Genomic DNA, 18,061 nt, shown 5'->3' with positions numbered 1-18,061 from the left:
AAATAAATAAATAAAATCTTTAAAAAAAAAAAAAAAAGAATTTCTGTATCTAAAATGCCCCCATAGTTCCTGGCAGGACACACAGTGCTGAGCGGCACTCCGGTGGTGGTGGCAGCAAGGCAGAGGCTAGCATTCTCCCGTTGTAGATGAAACTGAATCGCAACACCATAAGCAGCTAAGCTGCCTTCAGAGCTGCAGCTGTCCCCACACAGCAGTGGCAATGATGCTGGAGTCACTCACCTGATGAGTCAGAGCCCCAGAGTGGTCCACCCTTCAGGAGGGCTCCACCCAGGCAGCTCCCAGCCCCCAGGAGCTCTGGCTCAGCCCCAACCCTGGGGAGCCTAGGAGTCACCATTATTTCTGCCTCCCAACCCAAGTGACTCTGCTCACATCACCTGCCCATTTCCACCTCAAGATGATAGCCAAGCTGCGGGGACCCGGATAGTATGCTGAGTCCTAGGTTTCTTCCTCCCCTGCTGGGGGAGTTTCCTGGTGCTTTGTGCCTGGAAGTTTCCAAGCCTGCTTCCTCTCTCATTTTCTCCCCTACCTGCAAGAACAAACCACTGGGCTCACCACACCTGATGGCCCTGAGAACCTCCATGGACTGCTTTTACCTGTACCATCTGTCAGCTTAAGAAGGCCCTCAGTAAGCATCTGTTTAGTGAAACCTCCTCAGGATGCTCCAAAAAGCTCCACAGAGGCTTTATCTCTCATCCCACAGTGGTTTTGACCAAGTGTGACTTGGACTCAGGTCTTGGCTCCTTATCCTATGGAAAAAGTGTGTGGAAAAGGGGGTGGGTCACGGAAATGGGAGTGTGAGCATGTGAAAAGCGATACCATTGCTGTAGAAACAAAGCTTAAGTTGTGAAGCCTCCTCTGCCTCTACCTCTCTGACCCTGTCTACCCATTTGTAAGTCTGGAATAACAGTGCCCACCTCTTAGGGATGCTGTGGGGCTTTACTGGGCATTACTAAGGTGATGCCTCAGCCCCTTTCCTCTTCTCCCTCTTCCCTCATCTCAGTCCCTTCCTCCAGGTCTTTCCCTGCCAGGAAGCAGCCCCCAACTAGCTCTCTCTACCAGCCCAGAACTAGCTGGTTGGACTCCAGAGACCCTGCCGCACCCCCTCCACCCCCCCCCACCCCCGCCCCTAACCCAGCGGGGCTGGTGACTATACAGCAGGTTTTCTTAAATTGAGTGAGCCCCACCCAGCAGATTGCCGGCTTGGGCAGGTTAATAATTCACAGTCAACAGGCCCATCAACAAAGGGCCCTTAAACAGGGCTGTGACAATCACAGTTCTAAAATATTCCTTGGCAGGGGCTCCTAAGGAAGACCCAGGCCTATGTGTTGGGCCAGCCTCCTCCCTCCTAGCTGTGTAACATTGGGCAAGTTACTGCCCCACTCTGGACCTTAGGTTCCTCTTCTCCCCATACAGAGGGGAGAGAAGGGTGGGCCAGGAGCCCAAGGCCCTTCCTTGCACTGATGTTCTTGGTTCTGGGGTCCGAGCTCTTCTACCAAAGTCTGGTCTCCCAGAGCAGCTGAAAGTGGATCTGAGGAAGGAGCCCACATCAGGCACAAAGGACCAGGAACATTTTTGATTGAAAAAAAGAAGCAAATCACTCTATGAGCTTGAGGCAGGACAGGGAGTGGCTTAGAGAGCAGGTTGGCGCCCCAGCTCTGACACCCTGGATGGGTGACTTCAACTCTGAGATAGGGATGATGATGGCACTGAGCTCATCAGGCTGTTGCAAGGATTAAATGAGGTTTATTTTAACATACGTAAAGCACTTGTAACAGGGCCTTAACCACTAACTTTTGAGCTTTAGTTTCCTCACCTATAATGCAGGGATAATAGGATTGTTGTGAACGTTAAACGTGAACAATAAATGAGCAAATGGACCCCAAAGAGCTCTGGAACTGTGCAAGGCCATCCAGAGAGGAGGGGTGACCAGAGAAGATGTGCATGCAGACCTGGCCAGGGCCGCAAAGACATCCACTGGACACCTACCATGTACATTTATGGCAAATGTGCTACTTCCTACACTGCCACAGGGAGCAGAAAGCAGTGCCTTCTCTCAGAAGGGCAACTGGAATTTTGGACTGAAAACCTTAGAAAGGTGACCCAATAACACCCAGGCAACCAATGTATCTGAAGGAACAGTCACAGACATAAAGATTTCTTATACAAAGATGTTCAACACAGTGTTTTCTATAATAAGGACACAGCTGGTAATAACCTAAATGCCCATGAATGAAGAATTACTTCAATGGGTTATAGTGAATTTATAGGGTCAAATAGTCTGCAGATATTTAAATTATATTTATAGAGAATTTCTTTGCCCAGACTACTACATTATTTCCCAAGTAGTTTCTCTGCTCCAGCCCCTGTCTCCTTATTGTCTTCACACAGAACCAGACCCATTTGATTTGATCATGTCACTCGTCTGTTCAAAAGCCCACATTGGCTCCACATATTGTTCAGTACAAAACTAAAGTCTCCACATGGCCTTGAGGCTCTGAATGACATGCACCGCCATCTCTCTCTCTCTCTGACATCATCTCCCTTTCTCTCTCTCTCACATATTCAGCTACTCTGGCCTCCTCGCTTTTTTCCAAATATGTCAGGCACACTCCCACCTCAGGGCCTTTGCACTTGCTATTCCTTCTGCCTGGAATGCTCTTCCTGCAGATAATCACATGATTACCCCTCCACCAAAAAGCTTCAAATCTCAGCTCACATGACACCTTCTCCGTGAGGACTTCCCTGACCATTCTGTTTAAAATGGAGCTTTTGCCTTCATCCTCCCTATTCTTTCATCCTGCAATTTTTTAAAAATTTTTATTTATTTATTTGACACAGAGAGAGAGATCACAAGTAGGCAAAGAGAGAGGGGGAAGCAGGCTCCCTGCTGAGCAGAAAGCCCAATGCTGGGCTCAATCCCAGGACCCTGGGACCATGCATGACCTGAGCGGAAGGCAGAGGCCTTAACCCACTGAGCCACCCAGGCACCCTGATCCTGCAATATTTTTAACACAGCATGTGTTATTTTACCTTCTGAATATTTTGCTTATTCCCTTATTTTCTGTCTCTACCTATTAAATTCTACACTCCACAGGGGAGGGATATTTTTTTTTTTCGATTTTGTTCTCCAATATATTTGCAGTGCCCAGAGCAATGCCTGACACCCAGTAGGTGCTCAGTATTTGTTGCATGAATGAGTTTTCTGGAAGGTGGGAAAATCTTTAAAAAGCAGAATACAAAAGTAGTACTAGAGAGAAAACCCCAGTGTGTATGCATTTGAGAAAGCACAGGGAGGTTCCATCTCCTCATCTAGCAGAATCGGAGACCCAGTCAGAGTTGAGGTGGATGGAAGGTGATGATGAGTGTCACATGAGGGCTTGGCCAAGGGCAGATCTTGCTGTTACGGGGTCACTGAGGCAGCAGGGTGGCAGGGGGTAGGAATGTTATAGAGGCTGGGGCCTAGTTCAGAAGGTCCAGGGGTGAGAAGCCAGGGCTGAAGGGAGCTGTGGCAAGCGAAGGAGAGCGGGGATGAGTGCTGTGCACTGAGCCTGTGGAGAGGTCATCCCTCTCTGACTGGCCTGTCCTGTGCTCAGGGACGGCACTTGGGTATGCCCTTCAGTCACACAGGTGTAGACGAAGTACCCACCCACTTTCTAGGAAGGACAGCAAAGTTACCTTCATTCTGAGACTTAGATGCTCTGTCTGGGGGAGGGTATTTCTTAGCTGGAGATGAATTCTTGCAGGGGGAAGGTCCTCCCAGGGCCCAACTCTGTGAGGGAGGGAGAGGGACACCTGAGGCTGTGGTGGAAACAAGCAGGAACAAACTTCATTCCAAAGGGGAAAAAAGGACTCAAGAAGTATGGAGCATCTGGCTCAGGGTTACTGGATAGGGCACCTGATGTCCCACTCACTGTCACAGGTCCTAATATAATTGTCCTCCTGAGGTACATGGGACGAATCCAGCCACTAAGTAGGAAGAATTTTACCTAAATACCATAGATTTCTGAACTGCAGTTTCCATCTGAAGCAGGAAGGAAAGAAAATATGGGAAAACACCCACGGGGCCCTCCCAGATGTGGAAGTTTTGCAGTAAGGCTCCTTTCAGGATGTCTGAGGGGGTTGGCAAGGGGCCATAGAATCCTACAAATCTTCTGTTACTCATTCCCCGCTTCCTAAGGTGTTTTAAAACATTATAGACTGGTTTTAGGTCAAGCTAGTGAGGAATTAGGAGAAAGGTCTGTCCCAGCCTTGGGATGGGGTGATAAAGTGACAAGCTTCAAGGACATTGTCCTATAAGTCCCGGACCCCCAGGCCGGTGTGGCTGTGGTAGTGAGGCTGAGAATGGGGCTGGGGCCAATAGTCACAATTGCAGGTGAGTGCACAAGGGACCGGTTCCCAGCTCCCAGGGTGTCAACAACAACTGTTGGACTCTCAGAGGGAGGCGCAGGGATACTCCAAGCAAATCCTATTTTGGGGATTTCATGAAGCTATGATTCTACTTTAAGGTCTGCTTATTGGCAACAGTTACCTTACAATACCACACCCCACCCCCGCAACTTGATTTTAGGGGTACTGCTTCTTCCCTCCTCTCCAGCCCCACTGGCTGAATGGTAGGTGCCTCTCATTTGACTCCACCTCTCAGGGCACAGTGACTGGTTGAAGGAAGGGTCAGCTGGAATTTTTCCCTGAGCTTTTTCAAATGAGACTGATGGAGAAACCCCTTCCTCTTCTGGCCTGGGGGCACTAATGACAATAATCAGTAATACTTCTTGGTTACACTGACTATGTGTTAGGCACTGCTCTCACCTCTTGCCACAAACTGATTCACATAATCCTCACAACAACCCTGTGAGGCATTATCTAACGTTACCCTCATTTTACAGATAAGGAGATTGAAATTTGGAAAAGTTAAATAACCTGTCCAAAGTCATACTGCCAGAAAGTCCCAGAGTCAGGATCCCAAAATCAGCCTGTGTGTGGCTCCAAGATACTTTTCACTGCTTTGTCTTACTGTCCCAGGACTTGAGCTTGGAAACTGCCGGCAGCCCTGCCTTGTACAGGATGGAGAAGAAGTAGATGAGCATTAGGAGAGAATGGAGCTGACCGCAGAGAGAAACTGAATTGAGCAGCAGAAATATTCAGGGGAAGGACAAGCAACTCAAATCACAGATTTGAAGATAAATCAGGAAATTGCACGCTGGCAGAGCTAACACAGCAGCCTACATCATCTATTTCCTGTCTTGACCTCAAGACAGGACCAAAAATGTCCCAAGTTGGAATCCCTCTGTAACTAAAAAGAGGGACGAAGGTTACCTGAGGGTTTCCCATGGCATCCTCCCCAGAGATCGAGGATTTGGGGGCTGCAGTGTGCCTCCCACACCAGAACCTTCTCATACCCCATGCAGCTGCTGTGGACAGCAGAAGGGAGATCAGAACCCTGGGATCATAAACCTCAATATCATAGGACATGGTAATTTAAATCCTGAGTCTCATAATTCACCAATGCCTTAATTCACAGAATCTGAGAATCACAGAGGTGAACACTCAGCACTGGCCTCCAGTCCAGATCCTGTCCCAAGGAAGGAACCCCAAAGCCACTCCAGGATTCCAGTCACCAAATTTGAAACCACCTAGCTAGAGGCGTCTGAGAGTTCCTAGAGCTCAGGCTCATACCGAGGGCAGGAAACTGGGCAACTGACAGCAGCCCCAGGACCTGAGCCTCTTTGGCTGGGTCCCTCCGTTCTCAGAGAGCTCGCTGCGGCCGCCCCTGCCCTGCCCCCACAGCTCTGCCACTTAGTTACTCTCTCAAAAGCCATCTGCCCATCTACACTTCCCTCTTTGCTCCTGGTGCTACCTTCTACAGGAGGAACAGCCATGAGTGGGAGCTACTGGTATGGCTTGGAAGGGGCCTTGTTTATAGCACGAGTAGGTGGCACTCCCCATTGTGTGTGGGCACCATTTCTATCTCATAACCTTCCTGGCTATCCATGCTGGTGCCAGGAATCCCACCCTTGACTCCCAAACCTTTCAGAATTCCTTCTGTTCAATGGGAATAACTTAGTTACCTCATACCACTGCCAAGAAGAAAGTGAACTCACATTTACTGAACACCAAATATGCCCCAGTGGCTGGCTGTGAGGTCCGTTCCAGTGGGACTTCACTAGGGCTTCCTACCACTCAGTGAGTAGCTTATTTTATAGCTGAGTAAACTTGAGTTCACACAGACCAAGTAATTGAATTTAGGCCATAGAGCCAGTACGTAAGTGGCAGAACAGGGGCCAGGCAAGCTCTTCACCTTTGGGCCAGGCTGTGGGAGACCAGGCAGTGTGGTGGGTGAGGGGTGAAGGTCAAGTCACAGGTCCTGAGCTAGGAGAAAGGATATCTGGGTTTGTGCCTCAGATATGAGACTTTGTGGGCGCAAATGGGGGGTATTTGTGTCCAGCAAGTTCCACCTGAAGTATAAAGGCAATGTGTTCAGGCTCTCCCATATTCTCCCTCAAACAGGCCCATGGAGGATACAGAGGCCTCTGCTTGGCTAGTCTCCTTTCTCCCCCTCCTCTTCACTGTCTCTCACTTCTCTTCCCTCACTGGTGATTCTGGGTCTCATCTCTCAGCCTCTCTATTCACCATTTAGCAGTTTTTCCTCCTTAACTTCTCTAATCCATACCTCCCACCCCCCTTCATTCTCCTCATCCACACCCCAGCATCCCTCCTGGATCATCATGCCAGCCTCCCCTCTGGTCTCCCTACCTCCCTCCACACTGTGACATCAACAACATACACATATTTGAAACTCAGAAGAAGGTTCCTGGTGCCTACAGGACAAACACAACCAGAACACAACCTCATAGGCAGGGAAGACCTCAGGCAAGAAATTCTTCTGGACATAGCCATTCTTCTCTATCCTGACCAGGGGATCTCTCCTTCCTCGGAAATTATTCCTTCATGTCTTCATCAAAACTGAAGCCCTGCCCCCTCTGCACATGTAGTGGGGAGACAGAAAAAAGTAACCCTGAATCAGTGTTGAAATGGTTTGTCCCTCGGCAAAATCCTTTTTTCCTGAGGTAGCAGGGTCATCTTTAAATATGTAAATCCGCTCCCTGACGCCCTCTAGTGGCTTCCCAACACCAATGAAATCCAAACTCAATGCCCTGTTCTGGGTAGCCTGCTTCCTGGATCCCATAAGACACTGGATTCACCTCAAGGACCCCCTTTCTGCTCCTCAGACACAAGCCACACTGTGACTTCTGAGAATGCTCTAGGAATTTTATTGCCCATCACACGGCCCTCTTTAAGGCTTTACACAGCATTGTTTATTTGCCTATTTGTGTGGCCTTTTTTTTTCCTCTCGAACACGGGTCTCCTGAGAGCAGGGAGTTGTGCCTCTGAAGTAATAGCATATACGCAGCACCTAGTACAGTGCCTGGAGCACGTTATATGCTCAACAATGTTTGTTAAAAGACTGAATGAGAATCATGAGAAAGAAGCAAAGATGCTGAAAGCCCCTGAGTCTGACTCAAGGGTGGGGTCAGAAAGGCCCTCGAAAAGAGGTCACCTCAAGTTGAGTCTTAACTGATGTGAATGTCAGAAGCAGAAGATGGCATTCCTGGCAGAGGCACCCCTGAGCAGCCTGGCACCGTTGTGAGAGCACTATGAAGCAGTCGGTGTTGCTGGACCAGAGTGAGTGCTGGGGAGTTACAGGAAACAGGCCAAGGCAGGTCACAACCTCTCTCCTCAAGAACCTTGAACTTTAACCTTTACGTGATAGAGAACTATGGAAGTTTTAAAACAGAAGAATGACATGGTTTGGCTTGTGCTTTAGGAAAGATCCGTCTGAAGGATGCACGGAAAGGAGAAGACTGGAGGAACTGGGAAAGTTAGGGGCTACTGCAATAGTCCAAAAGAAAATGAACAGCTTTGAGAGAGACCAGAGAGAAAATCAGCAGGCCTCAGAGACTGGGGTGGAGGTAAGGAGGGAGGCGAAAGGGATGACTCCCAGATTCTGGGCTTGAGCAACAGGGTGGATGACAATGCCATTCACTGAGATGGGAACACAGGGAGAGGAACAGGTTTAGGGGTGAAGATGTGAAATGTGATTTGGGGCTTGCAGAATTTGAGGTGCTCACAGGAAAGTCAGATGGAAGTGCCAGGAGGGCAGTTGGATTGCTCTTCTCTAGGGAGTAAGGAGGGTAAACTTTAAGTTATGTAAAGGAAAGGAATTGGGTGTCTAAGCTCAGAAGAGAGGTCAGGATTGTCCCCTCTCCTCTTTCTCAAGGGAACACATCTGGAGACACGAACTCATCCAGGAGGTGGGGACAGCTGGGGAGGTGGAGGCAACACACAGGAGACACTGACATCCCTGATGGGTTGAACTTGGAGGAGCTGTGGGGCACATAATCCCACCCTGGACCAGCACTGACACCCAAAATTTCCCCCCCACAGTGCTGCCCCCAGGTGTGGACAACTGTGTTGGGGCGCGGATGGTGTGCCTGCTCTCACCTGTCCCGGCACAGAGGGCGCGGAGGACCAGGTGCGTGTGAGCAGCACCCCAGAGGGCTGACTCCGCGGCTCAAACCCGCCCGAGGGCTCACCTGCGTACCCTCACAGAGAGCGCGCAGATGACGGCACCGGAAGCGGGGCTCCGCTGCGACCGCGGAGGGGTGGGGTCCGCATCCCTTGTCCCCATGCCCAGCCCCGGCAGGGGCCGAACACGTGAGCCGCGGGGCACGTGGGGGTGCGAGAAGCGCCGGGCTGACCCCGCCCCGGCCCTGCGGCCGTTACCCCGCGCCCAGCAGCGCGCGCACTGCGGTCGCCCGCTGTGCCCCTATAGCTGTCTCTCCCGTCGGCCGCCGGCAGCCGCCCCTCCGTCCCGTGCGCGCCTCCAGCCGAGGCCCCGTTCCCGCCCCGTACCTGCGGTCGTTCTTCCCGGAGGCCGCCCCCTTCCAGGCGGTCAGAAACGCCATGGACGCGGGCCGGACTCGGACGGGGACGCGGGCGTCCTCTCGTGGCGGCGTGGGCTGTAGCGGCGGCTCCCGCGGCAACACCTGGACCAGCGGGCGGGTGGGCGGGACGGGACCGGCGGCTCCTCCCCGCCGCGGCCGGGCGCCTCCCTTCCTGCCCGGGACGTAGGTACCCCCGGAACGGACCCGGGGTCCCAGAGCAAGTCCATTCCCCTCCAGAGCCGTCGAGACCCATCATTAGTCACAAGGAGAAGCTGAGGCCCAAGACGTCCAGGGATTTGTCCCAAGACCACACAGAAGGCCGGTGGCAGCACCGGGACCTATTCCAGGCTCTCCAGTCCCAGTCTAAAGCCGGTCCTCTGAATCGAGGGGCGACGGTGTCACGAACGCCTTTCTCTTCTGCTTAAGTACAGAACACTGCCTTACCAAGGCCGCACATGGATGGAGTCAAGTGCTTGGGACAGCACAAGAGGTTGGGGGGCAGACAGGAACAGGGAGGTAAGAAAAGACCTGTCTAGCCTGAGAGTAGAGGTTGCTGACAGGCAAGGCACTGGGACAGGAGGCGTCCATGGCAGGCTCAACTAAGAACTAGGAACAGGGAGAAGGATCAATCCAGGTCCAGTGTGAAGGATGGATTCAGGGGTCCCTGGGGACTTTTCTCAGTGAGAGGGGCAGGGTGAAAACGGGCGGGGCAGGATGGCTAAGGGACCATTTCTGTCTCCTTTTGGGCTGGGTCTGTATTGTAGGCACTTGTGCAACAGAAATCCTGTGTCGACTAAGTGGTGACTGATTCTGACAAGTCTGAGCCATTCTCTAATGTGCCAAGCCCTAACCCAGGTGTTTGACACAAATTCTCATTTAATTTCATCCCATTAAGTATTCACTCCCATTTTACAGTTGATGAAACTGGGGCTCCAAGAGGAAAGCTGACTTCTCGATACTAAGCTGTGAAGCTAAGTCTTAGACCCAAGTCTGTCTCTCCCATCTGGTGCGTCCCCCCCAATCCCGCTTGAGGTCTGCAGGTGGGAAGGGCATGGAGTGGCAGGCCTGGGAAAGCAGGGGGCAGAAGCCTCAAGGATTATCTGGGTATTTTCTCTCAATTTTCCTTGGTAGGGAGCAGTGAAAATACGACCTTTCCCCCTTTCTCTGAGAGCTCATGTCATGGTCTTGGCAGATCAACAAGGCCCAAGAATGTTGCCTATCTGACCACAATGCTAGCACCTCCAGATCTGGAAATTCCAGTTACATGCACCTAGGGGCCCAAATCCCTCAGCCCACAGAGCCTTATCCAGCTTGGCAGCATTGAGCACTGCAGATTGCCAACTTCCTCCTGGGCTCACAGGCAAGAATACCACAGGGCCTCAGAAACTTGGCTTGCTGTAGGCCCAGAACCCAGTCAAATCCCATTTGGAATTAAAGCCCCATCCAGCCTCTGAGCCTACAGCTAATACTATTTCCTCCAGGAAGCCCTCCTGTATCTCCCCAGTGGTGGAATCTCTCCTTTTTGTGTCTTTCCCACAGCATTTAACACTCCATACTTTCTAAACCTTAATTATCAATGACCAGTTTCATCTTCAGATTTCTAACTGAAAATACAGAGAATGTCTCACATTTTTGTCTTCCATGGAGCCTGGCACCCTTGCTACACTAGTAGGTGCTCAGAGCAGAGTAAATGAATTAAGGAACGCATATTTATATAATTTCTACTTTGTGGCAGGCACTTTACTTACTTACCTTTACATACACTATTTCTAACCGGGACAACAACTCTTGTGAGATTATTTTGAGTCTGAAGTTAAGAAATGTTCCTAAGATCCAAGTCAGGAGCTGGGATTCAATCCCAGGTTTCTTAAACTTCAAGGCTGTTTCCTGTTCTTCATCGTCACCTTTTCCTTCGTTATCTTCATTGTCTGATATCACCATGTTTGTCTAGAGCTCTTAGGCATTATTCTAAACTTTTCAGATATACCAGCTCATTTCATCCTCAGAACAATCTCATTAGGTATTTCCTTTTAAAATTCCAATTTTTATAGTTGAGAAAATAAGGCAGAGGATTAAGTAATTTGCTCAAGATCACAGAGGCCAATTAAGTGGCACAGTGAAGACTTAACCCAAGCAGTCATCCTCAAATTTCTATCTTAACCCCAGCCCCAGTCCGCCTGCCAGACAAGCTCTTAGAATGCACATGGCATTTATGAATCACTTTCCCAAAGCTTATCTTATTTTGAATCTCATAACAACCCCAAGCTAGAGCGGGTTTTATTCCTTCCCTTGCTCTGGAGCCAGACCGCCTGAGTTAAGAGTCTGGGCTTCACCCTTTGATAGCTGCACGTGATTTCAGGCAAGTTATTTAACCTCTCTCTGCTTCAGTGTTCTTATCTGAAATGGGAATTATGTAAAACGAGGAAAAGACAAGCACCCAGCACAAGGGTTGTTGTGAGGGCTACATGAGTGAATTCAAACAAAACAGTATAGTGATAAACGTACGTGTGTGTGTGTGTGTGTGTGTGAAGTGCACCTCATTCTATGTGAGTTTTACTCAATCAGTGAGGAATGAAGTGTTCCGTAGCAATAAACTTTTAAGATGTCTGACATTTATTCTCTTTAACCATGCTTACACACTTTCCTAAAATGTAGTACTACCTTTTCTGTCTTCTTAAACACAGACACGATAGCCCTGACATAGTGTCTATCTGCCATGTCACAGAAATGAAGCCTCTGTATCTGTCACCATTAATCCTCACAACAACCCTATTAAGTTACTGGTATCTGAGAGATTAAGAGATGTACCCACAGTCACAGAGCAGGTGGGAAGGCCAGAATTTAGATGCATCTTCATAAGACTCTGAGATCTAGGTTCTTTCTACAAGGCTAGGAACCTTCTCAGGAAGCTGAGATGAATCAGAGTTTTCTTTGAGAACATCAGTTCTTGCTTAGGGTCTAGGTTTACAGTGTTTGATCTCTGTTACCATTTAGGCCCAAAGGGCTGCCTTTAAGATCAGGCATGCAAGAGGTGCCTGGATGGCTCAGTCATTAAATTGTGCCTTCGGCTCAGGTCATGATCCCAGGGTCTTGGGATCAAGCCCTGCATCAGGGTCCCTGCTCAGGGGGAAGACTGCTTCTCCCTCTCCCACTCCCCTTGCTCCTGTTCCCTCTCTCGCTGTCAAATAAGTAAATAAAAATCTTTTAAAAAACAAAACAAAAAACCAGGCATGCAAGAGGCAGGCTAGTTGTGGAAGAGCAGACCTGAGCCAAGGCACCTGGGCTGGAACCTGGCTTCGTCTCTGCTAGGTGCAGGTTGGGGGGCGGGGGGTGAGGGTGACTTTCTCTCTATAAACTTGTTTTCTTTCTGTTAAAAGTGTTGTGAAGATCAAATAGGAGAATGTATATTAAAAGCCTTAGTGCCAGGCTCAGAGAAGCTCCTCAGTAAGTATCAGATACTTTTCCTTATCCCTTTTCCTTTCCACAAAAGAATTCAGTCCTCTCAATTTGGGGTTCTAGAGGAAACAGGAGAGGCTGAACCTAAGCCCTTAGGTCTTGGGCAGTTGAACACATTCTATATATACTTAGGGGTGGAGAAGAAAAATAGGTGGGATCTTTCTGCAAAGACACTCCTTCCCCTCCATAAGATAATCTGTATTATTAACCTGGATACATAATGTTAGGACCTACCTACATTTCTTATTTGAAAAGAGATGTTGAAAAAATCAGTCGCTTTCAAACATTTTATTTCATGACCCAGTACATACATATTCAATAACAAATTCTATTTCATGATTTTTTAAATGCTGACCTTTAACAGGCTGAAATATTTACAAATGAAGCATAAGGTAAGATTTGAGAGAAAAGTGGGCAAGAATATGGATAAACTCATATTGGATATGAAATGGCAATTACTGAAGGTGATTATCGGGATACGGGAGTTCATCCTGCTACTACTATGTTCATTCTACATTCCACTACTCTGCATTTTTTCCATGCTGCTGGATTCACTAAACTGATTTCCCAACCCCACTAATGTATTACCTGTTTGAAAAACACCAAGTTAGAAAGAATAAAATTACGCATATTTCAAAAGGCTTCCCTTACTCTATAATCAAATTGGAGGTACCTTTATTTCCTTCAAGTAGCATTTTCTCAAGACTTAAGGTGGGGGGGGGCAGGTTACACGTTCAAGGCATTACTGATTAAGTACCAATCAGAAATGAAGGTTATGAAGGAAAAGCCTTTTAAGGGTTTAGGATTTTAACCTGAGTGTGATGGCAATCAGGGTCTGTTTTATGTAGGAGTGATGGGGCAGATTTTGATTCTAGATGAATTGACTGCGACATGGAGGATGGTTTGGAAGCAGAGAAAAAAACAGAGACTGGTGACAAGGAGATTAGGAGGCTTTGGGAAAGTCTATAAGACAGATGATAAAGACCTGAACTGAGGCAGTGGCATTGGAGATGGAGAGGATAGATTTGAGAGATTTAAAAGGCAGAATTGTTAGGGCAAGTCAGGGAGTAGGCTTGGCATATATACACTCAATAGTATGACCAATGAAAGGGTGGAATCAAAGTTGGCGGGGGGGAGGTGGGGGCTGAGATACTTCACTAAGAACTCAAACTGGGCAAGTCAGCCTCGGGAGTTCACAATGGATGAAACCAAAGATATGCAAAATCACCCCAGAGACACACTAGCTACAGCTACCCAACCAGCCAAACCAGACTGCAACCAGATTAAACATATCTGAAAACGTGTCATCAGAGGGCCAGGCAGCCCTGGCTGCAAAGGGAGAGGAGCATCAGAGGCAGGAAGCATCCAGACACCACTGGCAAGGGAGGAGACTTGTTCAACCAATTGTAGGTGCTCTAAGTCCTGTGGCAGCTTTTGCTGGATACTGATGTTCTGGTCTCTACATCTGTCCATAGTAATGGAAGCCCTCTCTCTGTTTTACTGATCAAAGTCAGATTTCTAAACTTGAAGGGCAGACCTGGGCCAGGCTGAATTCACCAAGTAATAAATGCTACTCACATGAGGCCTCCTGGGAGATTTTTGCCAGCCTTTCCCAGTGAACAGAGCCCTGACATTAAATGCTGTGACCTTGTAAGAGCTATGTTTTTTAAAAAAATTTTGAGTCACCGGGGTGCCTGAGTGACTCAGTCGTTAAGCATCTGCCTTCAGCTCAGGTCATGATCCCAAGGTCCTGGGATGGAGTTCTGCATCAGGCTCCCTGCTGAGGGAAGCCTGCTTCTCCCTCCCCCACTCCCCCTGCTGTGTTCCTTGTCTCACTCTGTCAAATAAAATCTTTTAAAAAAATTTTTTTAAAGTCACCATCTATGTTTTTTACTAATGCTAGAAGTAGCATACTGTGTTCTGGGGGCACCTCTTCTGGGAAGCCTTCCCCAATCCTCTGGGCTAGAAATATTCTCTCCTTCCTCTGGGTATCCCAGCATTCCTATCTTAATCCTCAGTATGCAATGTGTGGAATTAGTTGAGAGTAGATGTATATCCCTCCTACTGTATGACCACTGATGGTAAGGCCTTCATAAGAATCTTCTCCATTCCTAGCCTGGCACAGTACCTAGAACACAATACTCCTTAGCAAAAGGTGAATGGAATGACAATGATTTTCTCACTATACATTTCCAACACTCAGACTTATGGCGAGGCACCCTATAGATCTATACATCAAGTATCTTAAAGTAAGTTTTTTCAGTACAGAAGAATGACTGAGCATGGATTCTGGAGTCCAATTCCTGAGTACTGAATCCTACCTTTGGTACTTTTTAGTTCTGGATCTTGGCAAGTTATTTAACCTTTTCGCCTCTCATCTTTAAACTGGAAATAACAAACAACAAAATGGGAAATAACAGCACCTAACTTAAAGGATTGTTATGAGGGTACCTGGGTGGCTCAGTCAGTTAAATGGCTGCTTTCAGCTCAGGTCATGATCCCAGGGTCCTAAGATTGAACCCCGCGTTGGGCTCCCTGCTCCACGGGGAGCCTGTTTCTCCCCTTCCCTGCTTTTCTGCCTACTTGTGTTCTGTCAAATAAATATAATCTTTAAAAAAAAAAAAAGGCTGTTAGGGAGAATAAAATGAATCATTTTATGGTATTTCACATATTACTGGCACAGTGTTATTAGCTTCCAATTATTTTTAAAAAACTCTATCCACAATAAAGACTGAAAGTGCTTTACATTGTGAGACAGAATCCAGAGGTCAAGCATAGAATGACAAAGTGCAACAGCATGGCAAACTAAGGGAGTAGATTTAATAAAACTTGCAAAACGGAGACTTGGAAGTTAGCTTCCACTCCAATGGTTCTCCAGTTAGGTTCCCCTGGAACTGTAGCATCATCTGGAAACTTGTTAGAATTTCAAATTCTTGGGTCCCACTCTAGACCTACTGAAATGAGAAACTCTGGGGATGGGGTCACAATCTGTATTTTAACAAGCCCTCCAGGTGATCCTGATGCTCTCTGAAGTTTGTGAACCATGCCTTTCCGCTGAACATCTACTCCTAATCAGATTAGACTTGAAGACCCGCTAATTCTTCTAAATTGGTCCCCATCTCTCAGGCCTCAGCCACAGCCACATTTTTAGCTCCTTACCATCTCACCTGAATGACTCTAGTACCCTTCACCTGCTCTTCTTCCTTGCCTGGTTTCCCCTAAAGCAATTCTCTGTATCACCATTAAGATCTTTCTTATAAAACAAATACTTCACTCTTTTGCCCGCAGACCTAAACTCCAGTCACAGTGAATTACTTCAGTACTTGCTGTTGGCTAGTACACTATACTGTGTCCTACCCCTTTGTCTTTTATACATAGCCATGGCCTCTGCCCAGAAGGCCCTGTCCCTTCATCTGAGCAGCAACCGCTTCAAAAACTACTCTTTGCCTGCTTTTTAATGTATTTTCCAGAGCTTTGCTAGCACTGATAGATTATTTTTCATTTTTGCGACCTTTGTGATCTAAAAATTTGTATTTCTTTAATAAATGTGATATTGGCCATCTCCCCATGTCCTTATCACTTATGGTAATACTAATAACAATGGTTGAATGCCTTTATGTGTTAGAAACGACTGAAATTCTTTTAAGGATTACATAGGAGAATGAATTAGAAAATGTTTTGTAAGATGCCATGTGCTACACAGTAGGCCTATTTCATTAATCAAGAGCAGAGATCACATGGATTATTCTATTTATATTTCTCCTATGGCTTCACACGTTTAACAGAAATACCAAGTAGTGGTTAAAACTCTGGAGTCCACTCCCTAAATTAAAAAATGGCAGGCTCTGCCACTTACTACTTGCATAATTATGGCTTAGGGTACCTCTTCTGTAAAATGGAGACAATGATGATTATCGTTATTGCACACACACACACATACATACACACACACACGAGTTACTGCTGTTGTGAGGATTAAATGAACTAATGTATGTAAAGAAGTAAGGATCCTGCCTGGTTCTTAACATGTTATTTGTTGTTATTATTTACCATATCCTATTCCTAGCATTTCCTAGGAGCAAACTTTTTCCACACAAAATGAGACAATGCATGGTAAACTGGAAAGAGTATCGTGTTTTAGAATCAGAGAGAAGAGAGTTCGATTCCTGGTGCATCTACTTATTAGCCATGATCTGAAGCACATTATTTTACTTTTTTTGAGCCTCAGTTTACCCATTTCAAAATAGAGCCACTCAGCACTCTTGTAAAGATTAAACAGAAAAACAACATGAAGTACTTAGTTTAGTGCTTCACACACAACATGTATCCAATAACCAATAGCTTTTTTCTCTTTTTTTGGTAAATATCATTAGTTTATTATAAAAGAGAAATGGAAATTATTTACAAGGTGAAAGATTTCAGAACCTCAGTGGAAGGGGCAGCTTCCTTCACCTGAAAATCATTTCAATAATGACTTATTTCAGTCTACATACTTTCCAATGCCATCATCTCTAATTAAGAGGTAATTCCCTGTCACCTAGAATTGCTCTGGTGCCTCCACATTCTGGGAGAACTTTATCCCCAACTTTCACATTAACTCTCCACATTCTGGGAGAACTTTATCCCCAACTTTCACTGGTTAAATCTCTCTACCTTTCCTTTAAAGCCCGATCCAGCGGGCTTTAATGCTACTACTGCCTGATCCAATGCTACTACTGTTGCTTGCAATAGTTTTCCTTAAGATTTTTCTGGAAGCATGATGTCTCCTCTTTTGGTTACAGTTTAAGGCACACTTCTTTCAATTAAAACTTGGTCACAGAAGGAAAGATAGGGCACCTGGGTGGCTCAGTGGGTTAAGCCTCTGCCTTCAGCTCAGGTTGTGATCTCAGGGTCCTAAGATTCAGCCCCACATCAGGCTCTCTGCACAGCAGGGAGCCTGCTTCCTCCTCTCTCTCTGCCTGTCTCTCTGCCTACTTGTGATCTCTCTCTCTGTGTCAAATAAATAAATAAAATCCTTAAAAAACAACAACAACAACAAAAAAAACCAACAAAAACAACTTGGTCACAGAAGGAAAGAAACTTTCTAAATGCCTATCCTGCCATACTCTGCTCTTGTGTGGCTGCCACAAGGAAACCAATGACTATTTTCACTACTAATAGTAACATGGCAGACTTTGCTTAATTAAAATATGTAATATTAAAAAGCTGCCAAAGTCAAATCCTTCAGAATGATCCTATGAGTTAAGTATTATTATATTCACTAGATGACAAAAATGAGGCTAAGGGAGGTTAAATGAGTTTCTCAAAGTCATCCTTCTCAAAAATCGTGGACTAAGGATTCTATCCCAGGACTGTAAAGAATTTTTTATACTAGGGTGCCCTCCCAGGATCCATGTCATAAATCCCCACTCAACAAATATACACAAACCATCTGTTTCAGGCACTGTTTCTATGCATATACATTTTCCATCTTTCTTTCACAGAAGCAGGACATGGTAACTAAAAATAAGTTAACATTTATTGAGTATTCTACACCAGGCACTGCCTCAAGGTGTTTACGCATATTAATCTGTGCTGACAGTGTACCTACCTCTTCCTGGATACAGCATGGACACAACAGAGCTGCAAAACTCCATTTCAAA

General features: G+C 46.9%; 1 protein-coding gene across 1 annotated transcript in view; it reads right to left on the bottom strand.

Annotated features, from left to right (window-relative positions):
- The window catches only part of TTC39A (tetratricopeptide repeat domain 39A), a 52,613-nt gene extending 43,550 nt beyond the window's left edge, over positions 1 to 9,063 (bottom strand). Inside the window, exon 1 of the mRNA XM_032361174.1 lies at positions 8,932 to 9,063. Within this exon, the coding sequence (XP_032217065.1) occupies positions 8,932 to 8,984 (53 nt within the window). The 5' untranslated portion in view covers positions 8,985 to 9,063. The remainder of the gene's footprint in view (positions 1 to 8,931) is intronic.
- Positions 9,064 to 18,061: the final 8,998 nt, after the last annotated feature.

This window comes from Mustela erminea, chromosome 10 (genome assembly GCF_009829155.1).
Source record: "Mustela erminea isolate mMusErm1 chromosome 10, mMusErm1.Pri, whole genome shotgun sequence".
Lineage (NCBI taxonomy): Eukaryota > Metazoa > Chordata > Mammalia > Carnivora > Mustelidae > Mustela > Mustela erminea.
Note: the sequence above shows the minus strand (reverse complement) of the source record. Positions and strands in the feature narration are given on the sequence as shown.